This window comes from Scylla paramamosain, chromosome 2, assembly GCF_035594125.1.
Source record: "Scylla paramamosain isolate STU-SP2022 chromosome 2, ASM3559412v1, whole genome shotgun sequence".
NCBI lineage: Eukaryota > Metazoa > Arthropoda > Malacostraca > Decapoda > Portunidae > Scylla > Scylla paramamosain.
This window is the reverse complement of record NC_087152.1, coordinates 1797501-1815729: the sequence shown is the minus strand read 5'-3', so window position 1 is coordinate 1815729 and position 18229 is coordinate 1797501. Positions and strand designations below refer to the sequence as shown.

Sequence of the window (18229 nt, the reverse complement as noted above, 5' to 3'; positions counted from 1 at the left end):
GAAGGGACATTACCTGCAGAGGCCAGCGTATCCTGAGGGCACAGTACGCCCACAAATGTCGTCCTTCAGGCCATCAGCTAACTCTTTCTGTTCCTGTACCTGGCAAGAGCTCCGCGCCCCTGGCTTCACCTCCTGGCCTGACGGGGGCTCAGTGTCGTAGCTCACACCGGCTTCCTGAACAACAACAATATTTTTCACGTAAGTCAAGTATGTTTTTAATGAATTTGAAACTTTTTATCTTTCTTAATTAAAGTTCGACCAGTCTCTAAGGTCACAATAAATTCATGTAAAAAAATAAATAAATAAGTAAACAATAAACGAAAAGAAAGAACTCTACATAAGAGAAAACGCTTCCCTGAGAACTTTGAAGTTGTACTAATACTTCTGTTTTGATGGCTTGCAGTAAGAGTTTCATTAGTTGGACATTGTTTTCAGCAATCATGGCTTGTTTTTACCAAGTGTTAAATCTATTGCAATAACCAACATGATTTCTTATTACCTCGCTTTATGGCACATTACGAACACCAACACTATCAAAGCATAGCATCCGATGTACAGAGAGACGCAGGAAAGCAGGAAGCGGCGACTCTACCTTCAGTAAGTTTTGGAGTTGGTTAGGCTCCTTGTCCCTGAGGTAAAATAGGCAGTTTCTGGGATGATGAGCGTGGAGCCCTAGTCGCTCGCAGTAGGGCCCAACTGGACACCTGAGACAATGGAAAAAAGGGCATATAGACACGTGAGAGATTACTCAGCCACTGGGAACATGACCTCTGACGACAGAACTTATAATGTTACAGCTATTCAGCGTGTCCGGAAGTTACTGACAGGCATCAAGACAGTGCTTACTTGGCTCCTTGACGGAATGGTTGACCGCATCCCGAGCAGAACTCGTATTTACATTGAGTGCAAGTAAAGTGCATGCAACCTCCCTTGGCCAGCGAGTAGGTGAATCTGCAGGAAAGAAGAATAATTAATTACTTCTCTCTCTCTCTCTCTCTCTCTCTCTCTCTCTCTCTCTCTCTCTCTCTCTCTCTCTCTCTCTCTCTCTCTCTCTCTCTCTCTCTCTCTCTCTCTCTCTCATGTTTGAAATACACTTACTGAGAATAGTTCAGTTAAGAAATCTACTTTCTTTTAGACAGACAAGCACATCATCTAAACAACACATCTAACAAATTGTGGCGCTAGAAAAAGGAACTCACTTGCAGTTTGGACAGGTGATGCCACACTCAGCCAGGTGCTTAGCCACACCCTGGAGAGACACTTCCATGTCGTTGTCTGTCTTCCATTGCGCGAACTTATCGCACGAGATGCCCTCGTGAGTCGCCTCCCACTGGTCCACAAAGGAACAGACATGTATGCATCAGAACGTGCATCCGAATCACCTGAACACACACACACACACACACACACACACACACACACACACACACACACACACACACACTAACTGAAGATAACTCTTGCAGAAAAAAGTAAGTAAATACATTAATGAATATGTAGATAAATGAATAAATAAATAAATAAACAAATAAATAAATAAATGAGGTACTTACGGGGAGGCGGCACTGTGCGCAGGTCACGTCTTTGCAGTCTGGGCAGATGAGTTTCCTGGCACGAGGGTTTGCTATGAATCCTGACGAGCACTGTTAAGGATAATGATGGTGAAAGTGAGTGAGTAATCAAAAGCTTCAGAAAAATCCATCAGAACACTATACACAGATTTCACTTCCAGCCATTCATCCAGTCAACCAACCCCTCGTCCAGACCTTTCCCAGGAGCCGCAGAATGGCCTCAGAATTAACCAGGAAAATACGTGATGGCTGATCCTTTGAGAGACGAGTGCCTCACCTTGTTGCACCACCGGAAGTTGGGATCCTTCATGAGCGTCCAGTCCCGAAGTTTACGCTGGAACAGTTCGTGGGTCTCTGTGTCCAGGATGTTCTTCAGTAGAATGTCCATGTTGTTCAGGTACTCGTTTGCGATCTCCTAGATAGTGAGAAAGAAACTTGGTCACCAAAGAATGCTGCTTTGTAACAATGGGCGACGAAGCTCAGTGAGGTCTGTGTGATCTTCAGTCGGGAGGAGACGAGAGGACACACGAACATTACCTCGTTGGCATCCAGGTCAGGCTCATTGCAGAAGGGACAGCGCACCTCGCGGATATTTTTGGCCTTGATCTGGAAGGTGTAGTAGGTCTTGGCGCACTCGCAGCAGCAGCGGTGTGTGCACTGCAGCATGGACACCATCTGCAGCACGCAAAACAAAGGTATTGAGCTTCAGGTCGCCCCATCATGACCAAGGTTGTGACGACGGTGCAGCAAAATGAACAGTCTTTGTCACTCTGCCTGCTGCTGATGTTGCTGATGCATCGATATAACACAGAAAACCTGAACTCACCCTCCTCATGGGATACTTTTCGGCGCACAGCTCACAATCCTGCTGCAGGAACTGGATGGCTGTGTATATGGAAGAACACTCTTCTGCTGCCGTCACAGAATCCGACTCATCGAAATTAAGGTTAAGAAGGTGAGCCGCCAGCTCTGCCTTTTCGTAAGTGCCCGAGCGACCCTCCGCCAGCAGTCTTCGCACTGTTCGCTGGAGATGAATAAATAAGGCGTCATTATATCGTACTCATATGTTCAAACTTGAAGATGTACTGTATATGTATTTTAAGAAAGCGCTCATGTACAAAAAATAATATTCGTTTGCGTAACATGCAACACTCACGTCAAACTTGAGCTGTTCGTATTCCTTCGGGGGAGGCTTTTCCTGCGGTGAGTCAGGAATGAGAATGTAAGGGCTCTTGGTGGGCTGCTCGTCCTGGGGAGTCTCTGGAGTGTCTGGACGGTCGTCGCTCTCCTCTATGCGGGACTCCAGCTCCCGACGCATTACCTGGATCTTCTCCTTCAACTCCCGCATTTCCTGGTAGTCTGGTTCCTTTTTATTGGGGCGCGCCTTGAGTCCCTCGATCTGTTGTTTGCATTGTGAAGCTTTCATATTGTGGCAAAAACGTAGATTGCAAGACTGCAGCAAGGAATGTGAACTTTGATTTTCCTAGATGTTATAGTAAAGACTTAATAAGCACCATAACAATTCCGCTACAAGCGTACACCTGCATACATACGTATCTCTCCCATGTATCATGAATACTGTTGGACTACCACGAACAGTACAATTAAGCTCAAACTTCTTCAGGGAACAATAATACACTATAATTACGACTACACAAATCGTATGCTGTAGTGATAACCCGTAAAAGAGTCATCCATATATGCATGTAAAGTTAAAGCACAAATAATAAAAATAATCATGCACATTGAGGTCAAGCTGACTGCTAAGGTTACAGGACTGTTTTCTCTCACAGGCAGGAATCAGCTGCCCGCCCTCAGGAAGGAGAGAGGCCATAACAGAACACGAACATGGGAAAATGATAGTTTGGCATATCGGATCTTATACTTATTGCTCCTGATAAAGCAAGCCAGCCAAGTGAGTCAGTGATCTACAAATGGTGTGGCACTGATATTTAACTGAATTTTTGCCTGACTTATACGAGGCAACAGAATCCCCTCAGTGCCACCCACCACCAGAAAACTTGTCACTTTTGTATGAACGTTATTTCCTTTTAATAATAACTGATAGAAGTAACTGAAATTTGGAAGTTGCACACATGTTTTAGTTTCCTTCCTGTTGCGACGCAGAAAAATGCAATGTTTATGCATGAGCAATGTCTAAAAGCAACACAAGTTGGGGACAGGGGTAGGTGGGGAGACGATCGGGAACAAAGGTACTGGCGTAACGGAGGTTGTCACTCCAGGGCTTGTCCACGCACCAAATAGGCACTGACCGGAAAGAAACAATCATTATCAACAAACACCCTTGTCAGAGCACAGTAATTCTATGTAGGATAAGCTTCACTTATCATATGTAGAAAAAATAATAATAATAATCATCTCGCATGAATGGTGGTGAGACGAAACTTTCAAAAGAGACTCCTCTTCAAAACGCCTTGCTGTTCACGGAACGGTCTGAGCTTGAGACGTTGTAGGGCGACGCACTCATCCGACATCCAGCGAGTCTGAGGCTGGTGTGGGTCTGTCAGGCATATTTTGTTGAAAGCTAACATATAGCGTCAGTTTTGAGAAAATATCCAACTAAAAATTCTAATCGAAAACTGAAAGATCAGGCATGCTTTGAATGCAAGTAATTCGAGCTGTAAAACTGACACTAAATATTAAAAGATGTAAAGTAGCTTAAGATGCGTAAGCAGGACCTAAACCGTGACTGTAACAGTAAACGGTCACATCTACAGTAACTTGAGACTACGTATGCTGATGACAGTTTCTAGAACATCATTAAGAGAGCCAAGCCATGTATCAGCTTGGAAATTTTAAATGATGCTTATCACTTTAGTACGAATCTTCGTACATATATTACGGAGTTAGTGGATGAGACGGAAGCATTAAGGAAAGGTTACCTGTACCAAGAGGCGCGGGATCAGAGGGTGATCCCTCTCTCTCACCCTGTCTGCTTTGACCACGCCGTCTTCGCCTTCAGACTCTCCAGAAGACTCAGGGAGTGACCTATTTCTTCTTCTTCTTCTTAATGATGAAGTGTTAGTGTTAGAGGATGAGGGCGTGGACGTGGAGGGGACGGCGGTGGCGGGAGCAGGGGTGCCCTCATTGTTCTCCTCACTGGCGGGTTTCCTTCGTCTTCTCACTGTCGTGGTTTCTGTTACTTCAGACTTTTGAACACCTGTATCATCTTTTGGTGGTGCTGGTACGGTTTCGGGTTTCTTACTTGATACCTGCGAATTCTTATTTGTTACCGTGACAGCTTCCTTCGTATCATCAGCCTTTGGTGGTTCCTGAGAAGGCGCTGGTTCAGGCGGTACAGGTGAGGGAATCTTGGGGACAGGGGCTGCTACTGGCGTATCACTTGTAGCTGCTGCAGATGCCACAGCTGCTGGCGATGGTGTAGGTGACGGAGGGGCTGGGGGAGATGAGGCAGCTGGCGCCACGCTCGCCTCCCCACTGCTCGGAGTCCCTGTGTGCAAGACATTGAGCTTTCGTTTCGATATTTAAGAAATAGGAAGGTAAACCCTTTAACTGATAATTAGGTCAGCTGGTGGCACATGCTAACGAGATTACATACTTAAGACCTATTTACTTCTCTATGGTTTCATGCAGATGGATACCAATCTTGACATCATATGCACCCTAAAACTATATTGCAGAATTCTTGTTATATTAATTAACGCGTTTCACAAGGGGATGGAAGCTCCGTGGGAGGCCGAAACTTTTTCGTCACCCTCTACACACACGACTGTTATGACTGTAGCTACCTGAAATACGTATGAAAAATTACTCACTTTTTGAAGCCGCCCGGATGATAACTTTGCCAGACTCCGTCATTTCACTGATCTCCTCTGAAACAGGCAAAAGATACTATTCTTTAAACATCTCTCCATAATCATTTAGGAATTCCTACTATATATATTATTTGTTCAAGAATTATAATAACAATTCCACAGAATAATACATGGGCTTGATTTCTTGTGTCAGGATAGTAATAGTGTAAAAATACTTACTAAGCATATGAGATACAGACACACATGCTGAAGACACGACGATGGCAACAGCGACGACGACGACAGCGATGGTGATAACGATGATGATGATGATGATGATAATGACGATGATGATGATACTTGTTTATGACAATGGGATGTTGATAACGACGATTATTATTATATGGATAATAATGTTATTACAACAACGACAGCAACAACAGCAGCAGCAGCAGCAGCAGCAGCAACAACAACAACAACAACAACAACAACAACAACAACAACAACAACAACAACAACAACAACAACAACAACAACAACTACCACAACCAACAACAACAACATCACCAACATCAACAACAACAATAACAACAACAACTACTGCTGCGGCTGCTTCTATTGCCGCCACATAGTGTTACTGTGAGCAGTGCGCCAGGCACACACAGGCGTCATTACCTTCCTCAGGGATGGTGTCTAGAATGTGCAGCTGGTCGTCGGAATCGGAATCATACACGCTCACTGGAGGAGACATAACGAACAAGTATAATTTTCATGTGTACAGCAATTACACGACTGAGAACTACAAGGTTGACAATTTGAATAGCCCTTTTTTAAATATATAATGTACATTTGCTGAAATGCTTAATTCTAAAGAGAATATTATAGAAAAGTAAAACTGGACAAAAAATTGACATTGAAGAGAGAACCATATATACTGTTCATTAAGATGACACGATACTCACACAGGGAATCCTGCAACCTACCTGTACCTTGAGTCTCTTCCTCGCCTTCAGAAGACTCTGGGGTAGCTATCGGAGCTTCCTGATGTTCAGGAGTCTGAGAACCGCTGTGGGACTCGCGCACCGAACTCTCCCGAGCCATGGCCTTAGCAATGGCCTTGCCCACGATGACGGACGCCTTCTGGATTGTGACGGGTCCTGTGCGGGTCTGGAGCATTCCTGGCTCGATCACGGGTAGTTGCACCTCTGCTTTCTCCTTGCCATCCTCAGTGCCCTCACGTGCATCGGCCACCTCAGGCCCCTGTGCTCCCTCAGGTTCGTCAGGCTCTGCAGGCTCCTCCGGTTCTTCTGGTGCCTCAGAGTCCTCAGCCTCCAGGGACTCCTCGTCTTCCGACACTGCCATATTGACAAGAGTAAGATTCTTCACCGAAACACATTTCTCTGTGTATCTTGACTTGAAGCTAACGTGAATAAAGAAGATACATTTGTGAGTAAAAATGAATCATGAAGGCAGCAAACACAACAAAATGCTATTAGCATATCAAGCATAGGATTGAACAGTGAGGAACTGTGGTGTACACCGTTCAGGAAAGACAAAAGATGTCCTTGCATACATATGCCATTAACACAGCTACCATTACTACCACCTCCACCACCACCACCACCACCACCACCACTGCAACATTTACCTTGTGTCCTCCCGCCACCCACCGCCGCTGACTCCTCGCCCTGTTCGGGGATGTGCCTGTCAACACTTCCGCCCTCTTCTTCATTAATCTTATCGTTTGGCTCTATTCCGTTTCCATGGTCTACAGTCGCAACTTGTTCCGTTTGAATGACTTCGGACTTAACGTTGATGCTGGAGGAACTCAAGGATAAACTCAATCGTCCGGTGGTGACACTAACAGATTCCTCATCGTCACTCTCGTAGGCATCATCCAAAACAAAGGAATTTCCAGCTGAACCCGGAGCAGATTTGTTGTCTACCGAAAGTGGAACGGATCTGAGTCGCTGAGGATCCTGAGCGCAAGCTGTAGACGAACCTCCCTTCGCCTCAAGAACTGACAGGGAAGGCGGCTGGCGGACTGCAGCAGAAGACTTGGCGGTAGTGTGTTCAGAAGACTTTCTTTGAGTTGAGAGATTGACGTGCAAGGTGCTTGAATATTTTGGTATTTTCTTTTGTGACTGACATGGCTGAGGAGGGGATGCCTGGCTGACTACACTGAGCGTCTCAGGTTTCAATGCCTGGGGCGGTGGTGCATGAAGGGAATCGGGCGAACGTTTGGACGGAGGACGGGTGTTGCCTCTAGAGGGATGCACAGAGGTGGGAGAGGAGTTGGGAGAGGGCCTGATGGGATGAAGGGAGACTTTGCCATGAGGCTCCTCGGAGAATTCAGAAACTGAGATATCAGCGTAGTGAGTGAAAGCCTTGATAGGGTGCACCACCACGTCTGGGGGGACAAATGTTCCCTCAATTAAAACCAGTGATCACACTGCGACCACTAAAGGTGTGAAGAATGGATGTTTTAGATGATGCCTGAACGAGGGCTGTGACAAGTCGAGGAGTTTCGCAAGCAGCCCGGTATCCCGCCAGTCACACCAAACGCTCGCTCAGCCTTCTCATTTTGAAAATATAATGTGAATAATTTCACATCTTACAGACCTAACATAAATGTTGATGGAATGCAGAGCCATGCTGCTACTAACACCTACATATGTTCATGAATAAATGAATAAAAGGATAAATGAAAAAAAAAAGCAAAATTCGTCCTGCCAGTGTTTTATAGATTAAGACCTCTAAATGAAATCGCGCAATAGTATTAAAATAAATCAAACATCTCTAATCGAAGGTTCAATCAGATTATTTAGCTGGGTAAGGGGGTTGATGTATAGATAGTTCATATGTATCTCATTTTTGTGTGTGAGAACTTTTACGGGAATTTCCCAACGAATTACAACATTAATTCTGCAGCGGCATCACTAAGACCTCCAAACGTCCACGTCTTCACACTGTCGCAATGCTAATCCTACGTCAGTACGACCACAACACCAAAAATAACAACAAAATTAAGTGTAATTGGTTAGTTTGTTTAATGAAAAACATAAATATGTAAGCCACTGATGCAGTGGAGTGGTCAGCAAACAGACAGCCTTGGAAGAAACCCTCCCGCACACGATTTTCAGACGCACGCACACAATTTCACACAAATTTCAAACACTCAAGGTTTATATAAAGTTTATCACTTTTATGTGTCACATTTCTTAAGACCGAAACACACACAGACACACACACACACACACACACACACACACACACACACACACACACACACACGTACTTAGTTTCTGCGGGGCACACTAGAACAGAGACGAGTGCGGCAAGAGTGAGGGATCAGGGAGGAGCAGAAACAGGTACATTATGTGAGAAGATATGTATCAAAGTCATCGCCAGGTTATCTGAGGCCGACCCGTTCAAACACATACCTTGCGGTCTAATCAACTGTAATTCAGCTGGCGGTTCTTGTTGCACTTCAATCTTAACTTCAACTTCTTCATTTGCCTCTTCCTCTTCTTCTTCTTCTTCTTCTTCTTCCTCCTCCTGCTCCTCCTCCTCCTCCTCCTCCTCCTCCTCTTCCTCCTCCACCTCCTCTTCCTCCTCTACTTCTACGACCTCTTCTGTTTCTTCCTCTTGCACGATAACTTCCTCTTCTTGTTCTGTCTCCTGGGATTCTCCTAAGAGTAAAATAATATTGCCATGAGGAAGTTTTACAAAATGGCACCGAGATGGAGACATGGGATTAGTGTTCTCAGGGCGAGGGACTATCAGGGACGGCACCTTAATTAAGGGATCCTTCAGGCCTGTCACGACACACGCCGCCCGGGCCATTCAGCACCTGCACACTCTACCTCAGAGGACAACATCAGGTAACATGGAACGAACAACCCAACAACAAGGAAACACATAGCCAGTAAAGTCACATGTCTTCTGGTCTCTGATCTACGCATTAACATCTTAACTACAAACAAGTCGATTAATAACAAAGATCAAAATAGGGAATATTTCGTATAACATGAATGGGTATTCAATAATTCACTTACCTGACCAACTTTCCAATAACAGAAATCGACAAAATATAAGGAATATAACTGACATAAATGACTCAGTGTAACAATACGAGTACAGGTCCTCAGAACAGAGATCTGTCTAGTCAGGTGGGAGTGAAGGGCAAGCATCACTAGACGTCACGACCCTGTAGATGGAGGGATCAAGAGACGGAATGGAAAGATGGTCATGCACAATCTTTTGTTGGTCTAAGTGTTCCTCAGTCAAGGCATCATCTCATATTCAATGTTTCCTTGAGAAATTAGCGTTTCCGTCAGCGCTGTCCGTAGACGCCCTGCCGCCCCACTCACCAACAAAACGCGAACACCAGCGTAACATTACATTATTATCATATTCATTAATCTGACATACAGTACTTGTTGCACTTGTGGACTTGTATTTAATCACTTCAATAACTACAATTTCGAAAATGAGCAAAAATTATTTTCGTCAGCAAGGACTTTTGTGACAAATCCTCGCTCAGAGGGATTAGGCTGAAAGAAACTGTTGTCTCAGGGAAACTCTGCACGGAATGGGGTCTTCACAAGGTAAAAAAGTAATCAATAACGAATAAAAGTCAACCTCAACAGGAACCAAGTGACACGTAAATCAAGATAAGAAACTAACATTAAAAATGCTTTCCGACAGAGGAACCTTTCACAAACAAACGACCGGCAGATGAGGGAGAATGGTCGCACCTGAGTCAGAGTCGGAGAGTTCTTCAGCGGATGAAGTCTCGCCTTCGTCTGGATCACCAGCGCCAAGCGGGTGAATCCAAATGGAAGCAAGGAAGCACAGAAGAGAAAATGAAGGAGAGAATTTACAGCAAAGAGTTCAACTGTAGCAAGGAGTTCCTATGGCATTATGATAATACTGTATTGTCTTGTTAAAGGACTGAGATGTTTGTGAAGTAAAACTCGTGAGGGGGTGGAGTTCGTGGATGTGGAGCGTGGCAGTGTGGGAGAAGGTGCGGGTCACGTTCAAAGAGCAGGTACATAAATAAAAATTTAAGATGGTGAAGAATTAGTTGTAGATTGTAATGTGTGTGTGTGTATGTGTGTGTGTGTGTGTGTGTGTGTGTGTGTGTGTGTGTGTGTGTGTGTGTGTGTGTGTGTGTGTGTGTGTGTGTGTGTGTGTGTGTGTGTGTGTGTGTGTGTGTGTGTGTGTGTGTGTGTGTGTGTGTGTGTGTGTGTGTGTGTGTGTGTGTGTGTGTGTGTGTGTAAGCAAGATAAATCAGTGTCGAGAGTCTAAAAGAGTGGCAGGCTGACACAAATGCCATCTGTTTTTTCTGAACTCAGAAAGGCTACACTCCTACATTCCATATAGGAAACTATGCACCACACAGAATAATATCGATATTATTAAAGGCATACAAACAAATATCTACTGAAATCTGACTTTTTAAATAAATTCCTTTGAAACCTATTATGATGTTCCTTCCTTTCAAAATAAACCATTTGAATAATTTTCATTAGTACATTGGAGGTGGAAAAAAGTGTAATAAATTCAGACGTACGTATTTGCAACTTTGGCCCAGTGAGTCTCAGTTCTTCTTGGCCTTCTTGTAGAAAAAAAAAATATGTATGTTAAAAAAAAGTACATTTAAGGAAAACATATTTTCGTAAGTAGTTTCAGTATATAAAATTTCACTCGTCCATGGCTTTCTTAGTGTAACAAGGAAATGGTAAGGTAACTTCACACAGGTTATCCTTCAATGGAGTGAACCAGGGAGCTGCGAAAACAAGCAGAAAGCGGATGAATATCACACTGAGAACGAGTTTGAAAAAATTAACACCAGTTTCATGAATGGTGCGATCAGTGGGTGCATGAGAGGAGATCTGTCCACCCGGCAGGCCTGCACTGCTTTCCTGAGTGGGTGTGTTAAGGGTTACCACGACGCAGGGATTCGATTATGTATGTCATCATGTCTTTTCTCTGCAGGACTCACTCGTGTCGTTAAGGTGGATATCAAAAGCTCGGTCGGTGTGTATGATGGAGGATAATATTGAGATGAAAATCATTATCATGAAACAATTTGAAGCAAAGGTGAAGCAGCTCAGAAGCACGAAAGCTCAAACATTATGAAGTGATCCAGTGCCTGCATGGCAGTGAGTGTTAGCCGTTACAAGTAGCATACCCTCGGACAAGCCGCTCATGTCGCTGATCTCCTCGCTCGTTCTCTCCTCCGACTCGTCCGTCTCATCCTCGCCTGCAAACACGACTTTCTCACTAATGATAATAAGTGACTGGCGCCGAGGATCCATCGCCGGCCAGTCACAAGGTGCTGGGCGCCATACAAGTTTTTATTCTTTTCTTCTCAGTGTTAAGAATTTTTCCCTCTCTCATGTAGAGTGTTTCAAAAATACCAAAAGGAAAAGTGGAAGAAAGAGGTAATCTGACAGTCAAGAAACAGCTACGAGCATAAAGGCATAGAGGTCTCTCCATATACGTATAACAATAAGTAGCAGCCTATGAAAATTCAAGAAACCCGGTTCGTCCAAATGAACTGTTATACGGTTTCTGAAAGAAATTTGGCAAATAAGAGTGACTTGGTAATTATAAAGGGAACACAAGTGATTCGTCTCAGAGAGTTAGTGGTCACGCTGGAGGATGTATCTTTCCTGCGTTCAGTCTCGGTCAAAAGGCCAGTTTTGTGTGGCACTGCAGGACAAACCAGCTTCAGTCCCCGGCACGCGACACCCCCTCCCGCCACTGAAGCATCAGCACACCGTGCCTAAGGGTCTTTCTCTAAGGAAAAAATCCTGTTTTCTACTTCCATTTGCGATAAACTATTAACATTGTCCTATTTCACAAAAGAAAATCGAAATGCCTATATGAAATAATTGAACTACACATGAAGGCTCATTAAGAGAAGTCTCCATTAACGTTATCCGACTACAGGATTGCCATTTAAGCTGCCGCACCAAGCGTTCCGAGGAGCTTTAGTTGGTCAGAAAGCAGATGAAGGGACAGCAGGTAGGTAAGCAGAATCACACAACGCAATCCGCGACATTCCATTACCGACGGCTGTGAAATACTCGTAGTAGGGGGCGCTCCCTAGGTCTTGCACCAACTCTTCTATGGTCGATTCTAAGGAGGAGAAGACGCCGATCACTTGCTATCCTCAGCACATCACAGCAAGTGCATAACATGGCTGGGAGCTACTAAACACTCTACCACAAGCTCGCGTCAGCATTACTAGTGACAATAAGAATCCAGTTAAGAATTCAGACATTGTAAAAATCATGATGTTAAATTCATATCCCATTCAACATATTAGTTTCGGCATTAACGATGAAATGCAAGTTAATCTGGTCAGATGGAAGGAAATTATTTGTTGTAGTTCATAGTCGGTCAATGAAACTCTTGTAATAAACAAAATTGCTTGACGTTGATCATATCTGTGTTCCTCCACAGGGATGTGCTCAATCAAGACTTTTTGCTTACACAAGAGGTTGTTGCCCTGAAGCAAAGCAAATCTAGATAATCTATCGTCCAGTTTGGCACACTTTTATTATTTTTTTTTTTTTATGCGTCGGTGAGAAAGCTTGTGTAACAAGCTGAAATATTTTTAGAGGAGCAACATTTGCAATGGCAGGAAATATAGTCACCCAATATTAAAAATATATACAGCCGAGATCTTTAACAAGCGAATAAAGGGAGAACGCACTAGGTATCCTGAAATGGTGACTGAAACAGTACACATGCAGTGAAGGAAGAAAAGCTTCCTCTAAGAGCATCTAATTTGTGCGAATGGCATGCTACCCTTTCTACTTGCTGACTACTAAATGGACTAATTTCTTCATATCTAAACTATAGCATGATTTCTGGCAGCTAAAAAAATAACTAAAAATCTGAAATACTGTATCATTATCTAAGAATGAAAGAATAAAACAGAAGAGCTACAAGCAAATAATTTCATGCGTAAATATTGGTGTTTGACTTGGAAATTAATAGGTTACGTGGTGTGTGAGTACTAGGAACACGAATGAGTGATCCACCCTGGTGGCCACACAGCGGGGAGCCTCCTACCCTCTTCAGACTCCGGACCCGTCACCTCGCTGGCGGGAAGCAACTCTTCTTGTTTAGGAGGCGGCTGGATTATGCCGCGAGATGAGGAGGATTTCTCTTTTGAAGAAGGTGGCACATTTTGCTGCTCGGGTCTTACACTTTTCGGCAAGTCCTCCACTTTAGGGCTTGGCTTAGGTCTTTTTTTCACAGTTGCGTAAATGGGTTCCACTTTGGCAGGCTGTTTGAAATGGTCAATGCTGGCATATGTATTTTCAAAGATGTCGTCCTCGTCACTCGTGTCTATAAACTCTATATGTGTATCATCATCGTGGTGCTCCGATGTGCTTCTCTTGGTGGAGCTGTCAAACAGTGAGCACAGTCCATGCCATAGCCGACTGGGCACCTTGCTGGCACCGGTGTCAAATGTTGGAGTGAGTCTGCCTCCAAGTATACCTTTAGGAGCTGCAGTGGTTAAAAAAGTTAACCTCAGAAAAAAAATAATAGAAAAATACATCTTTTAATTTATCCTTTACCAATAGATCTAGAAAGGAAAAGTGAAGTTATAAGGAGAATGAGACACAGATATGATCAAGGAAAACGAACAGTGGAAAAAAAGATTACAAACTAAGTTTGTGGAAAGCTGTAGTGCATCAGTGAAATTGATTTTCCGGAACTAGCAGAACTATGTAAGTACCTTGACTAGGCAGGTTGTCTTCCGGTACTTGGGGCTCTGAAGTGATGTTGGCCTGCACAGGGAGCGACGGAACCACCTGCGCGGGAGTCCCTGAACTCGTTGCTGGAGCTGATTTTGGAGGGGTGGCGCTTGGTTGTGAAGGTGCCACTTGAGATCTCTTAATGGTAGCCTGTGTGGTTGGCAGACGTGTGGGTATTAAGTTTGTGTGGACTCTCCTTATTGTTAACAAGTCGAAAGGTACTAAATCGAATTCTTACTAACAGTGTACACGACAGTGTACAAAAATGGTAAGATGATCCACACCTGTCACACTCAGGATTACCTGCACAGGGTTCCAGATTTTCATGAGGAAAGGCTGCAGCTGGGACTTGTTTACCTCCAGGAAGGCGCGGTCCACATCTCCATCACACGTCTCCAAGGCCTTCACCACGTCCTCTCGCCTGAACCGTCCTCGCGCGTAGATTTCACTGAACTGTATGGAATGTGTATATGCCAGTGAATTACTAATGTAAATACATAACTGAGTACTTAACGCGCACACACACACACACACACACACACACACACACACACACACACACACACACACGGAAAGAAAGCCTTTTCAATCCTAAAGTCAAATTACTATTCGCTCTCTGTTTACCTGGCATTGTCTTAAATTCAAATGTTCTTTTTTTTTTTCAGAAAAGAAGCAGGTCTTGCTTTCACCCCTGTGTTATGGGAACTATTTCTCACAGATGGACTCAAAAACTTACCAAGACACTCTCCCTTCAGTGCGTGGCTGTTCTGAATGTTTCTTCGGAAACTGGATCGGTCATTTCTCAATACCTACAGCTGCTCGCCACCTATCAGGAATTAAATGCCTGTTGTTCTCACCTTTCTTTGGCGCTGCTCCACGCACTCGGTGACGGCAGCCCAGATATTGCCTTTGTGAAGCCTGAGTGCTGTTTTCGCCTCAGCCATTGTGATGAAGCCGATATCGTTAACTTGCCGCTCTTGTCCATAATTGGTGGCGAGCGTGGCCACTGTGTCCACCATGTGCCGCCAGTTCTCCTTCAGCCACTCCAAGGGGTTCTTGTCGCCGCAGTGGGTGAGAGCAATGGACACGTCTTCTGACTGGTAACCCAGGTTTTCCGCGTCCTGAGTAAATTTTAATTCAGTAATAATAAATTGTTGATTAATATTATATACGTATACCAATGCAATGCACCATCATTTTTTTACTATCATGAGTTTTTCTTGTCTATCCGGTAAAAGACCTCGACACTGTACAATGATGTCGTGATATGCAGGAATATACTCAGGAGGATGTCCTACCCTGAGGACCTGGACCATCTTGAGGCCCTGCTTCCTCATGGCCTCCTGCCGCCGCTTGGTGATGATCTCCTCAACAGTCAGATACTTTTCGTTCATGTCCTCCTCTCCCCATCTGAAGGCTCGCGGCACCTGTATGTTGGAAAGTTGGTCATACAAACGTGAAATGCTGAACACAGCACCTTGTCCGAGTGTGTTAATGGTTAGACAGTACAATAAAATAAGCAAATAAAAGATGATTTATACTATATATATATATATATATATATATATATATATATATATATATATATATATATATATATATATATATATATATATATATATATATATATATATATATATATATATATATATATATATATATATATATATATATATATATATATATATATATATATATATATATATATATTGGAGTAGAGTGGATTCTTATTTCTTGAAAGGCACATCAGAATGATACTCTCTATCACGAAAAGTTCCAAGACGGCCACTACACTGCAGCACATACAGCCACATAAACTTTTCTTATCACATGAAAGACTTCAAAGAAATTTTTAATAACAAATGGAAAAATTTTTCAATCTAAATCGCCAATTCGGTGCGTTTCCATTTTGTAATCATTCGTAAACAGTGCGCAGAGTGACGGCCATGGAACGCAAATCTGGGTTAGGGCAACCTTCCTCCATTCTTTAATCAATGGCCACTCACACCATGTGAACTGGGTTATGATATATCCGCCTAATTTCTTTGTTCTTGGAAACAATTATTCCTAATTTCCTGTTATCATATAATACTAAAGAGAATCTCCAAAACAATATTTCTTGTCTTAATAGATGGTCACATCTGCTACAGGAGTCCCTTCATGACTTGGGATAAATCTGATCCCTGCATGACAGTCACGTATTACAACACAGCACACCACAAGGACAACAGGCTCTTTGCAGCACACACACACACACACACACACACACACACACACACACACACACACACACACACACACACACACACATCAGCACCGCCTGTTCACATCACAGTGCTAACAACGCTAACACAACGCCACAACTTGGGCACAACACAGCGGGCTGTGAGAGAGGGGGAGTCACAAGGGAGAGAGCACCTCATTGATCAGGGCGTCGACACTGGCCGAGGTGACGTCAGCGGGGTCGGTGGGGAGCGCCGTGGCCTGTTGGCGAGAGGAAGGCAGTGAGGGGAGTGCGTGGAAGACTCGGAGGCGGAAGTGTGGTAGTAAAACTTCTCGGTGGAAGGGTTGCAGTCTGGCTTTCGGACCCCAAAATGATTTTTACTTGATCAACAGTAATGAAGCATTTAAATGACTGATGTATAAATAACGTGTCTCAGGAAAGATCTCTCACGAAAATTAAATCTATATTGATTTGATTTATAAACTCATTATTGAACTGTCAAATATCTTAAGATTCCAGACTTATGTAAGACTTAAAATCCACAGTCAGAATTTGACTTCAAGCAGATCGAGTAGCAATGATGCTGAAAGGTTCAGGTCGATAATGAGTGCCGACGAGGCCTCAAAGGGGTGATATGTAATGGCGCCGTCTTAGCACACCGACTCTCCTTCGCAAATTGTCTTATCGAGGTAGTGAGAACTTGATCAATTTCACTGGTTCACAGCGTAGTGAGATCTTTACAATAAATATACATATGTTGTGAACGGGAAAAATCCACACAGAGAATTTCTCTTTTACAGGCACTTTTACTCTGAACATTAAGCTGTCTTGGAAGTCACGCCTGCAGTGCTGTGCAGTGAAGGACCCGCCTCACCAGCGTGTATTTCTGGCCAGGAATTTCAGACGTCATGCAGAACCATGACTTCAGCTCAGGAACACATTTTCATCGAGACTAAATAAGCCGTATAACAGACAAAAAGGAGCAAATTTATTCATATGTCATTGGACGTGATAGAAAAAATATACGCTGGTGCCAAAGGTCCCTGTGATGTAAGTTGCCAAGGCGGGAAGCGACGTGAGTGGCGGTGGTGTACCTGTTGTGAGGCGGAGCGAGGCAGGGCGTCAGCGTTGGACGGGGTTAGTGCGTCGTGGAAGCTTAAGGATTCGTAACCATCAGCGAGACGCGGCGAGGGGCCTGCAGACGTGGGTCTCTCGAGGCTGTTCTTCTCTTCCCCGCCGGATGCCTGTTAGTAGCAGCCACAGGCGTAAGTTGAGGTTAAATTAGAAGTGAGGAGTAACCAGAGTGCATTGTTGTGACGGGAAATGTGGTGTGTGATGTGTCTGTGTGACAACGGGTGATTGTGGTCTACGTGGTGGTAAGGTGAATGTACATAATGAGGGAAGATGTGATGTGGGGGATGCGTCTAGTAAACTTAGAGATAGTTATTTAGTAAAATTGTCATTATTTCTTAAGTATTACTTTATTCCTGATTTGATCATTAAGTGACAATAAAATTTGTCTATTATAGTCAAATGCTTATAAAGAGGGAAACAAAATACAGCATGCAAAACTGAGAAACTAGTTAAAGAAACTTGAAAATAAAATAAAAATGTAAATGACTGAATGAAGAACTGAATAAAATACATGCAAAAAAGTAAAACAATAAATGAATACTTTAACAGAGAAATTAATACATTAGCGAAACAAGAAGTACAACATATGAATTATAGCAATTTGATGTAGATAAAATAGGTCCAGCGGTTGTATATTATAGCGAAGCAAGTTATGATAGGAGCTGCACGATGGAGGTGTCTACCACCCTTGTACTGTACCCTCGCACGTTTTTTGTGCTGATTACAAGAGTAGGAGGA

The 18229-nt window shown here is 43.6% G+C and overlaps 1 protein-coding gene across 20 annotated transcripts in view; it reads right to left on the bottom strand.

The window, feature by feature from the left end:
• LOC135108273 (E3 ubiquitin-protein ligase lubel-like) overlaps positions 1-18229 on the bottom strand; it is a 76533-nt gene that overhangs the window by 4245 nt on the left and 54059 nt on the right. For 6 of the 20 annotated variants that reach the window (XM_064019109.1, XM_064019049.1, XM_064019053.1 and 3 more), the window contains 25 exons: positions 17452-17601; positions 16552-16617; positions 15432-15560; positions 14991-15254; positions 14437-14586; positions 14115-14283; positions 13442-13882; positions 12431-12499; positions 11547-11618; positions 10108-10155; positions 8791-9039; positions 6996-7757; positions 6331-6702; positions 6023-6085; positions 5369-5425; positions 4475-5043; positions 2728-2970; positions 2398-2595; positions 2109-2246; positions 1849-1986; positions 1554-1643; positions 1200-1330; positions 847-951; positions 593-704; positions 14-174 (listed from right to left, as the gene is read on the bottom strand). In XM_064019109.1, coding sequence (XP_063875179.1) covers positions 14-174; positions 593-704; positions 847-951; positions 1200-1330; positions 1554-1643; positions 1849-1986; positions 2109-2246; positions 2398-2595; positions 2728-2970; positions 4475-5043; positions 5369-5425; positions 6023-6085; positions 6331-6702; positions 6996-7757; positions 8791-9039; positions 10108-10155; positions 11547-11618; positions 12431-12499; positions 13442-13882; positions 14115-14283; positions 14437-14586; positions 14991-15254; positions 15432-15560; positions 16552-16617; positions 17452-17601 — 4946 coding nt within the window. The remainder of the gene's footprint in view (positions 1-13; positions 175-592; positions 705-846; positions 952-1199; positions 1331-1553; positions 1644-1848; positions 1987-2108; positions 2247-2397; positions 2596-2727; positions 2971-4474; positions 5044-5368; positions 5426-6022; positions 6086-6330; positions 6703-6995; positions 7758-8790; positions 9040-10107; positions 10156-11546; positions 11619-12430; positions 12500-13441; positions 13883-14114; positions 14284-14436; positions 14587-14990; positions 15255-15431; positions 15561-16551; positions 16618-17451; positions 17602-18229) is intronic. The other 14 variants (XM_064019070.1, XM_064019063.1, XM_064019081.1 and 11 more) reach the window with 14 other exon arrangements.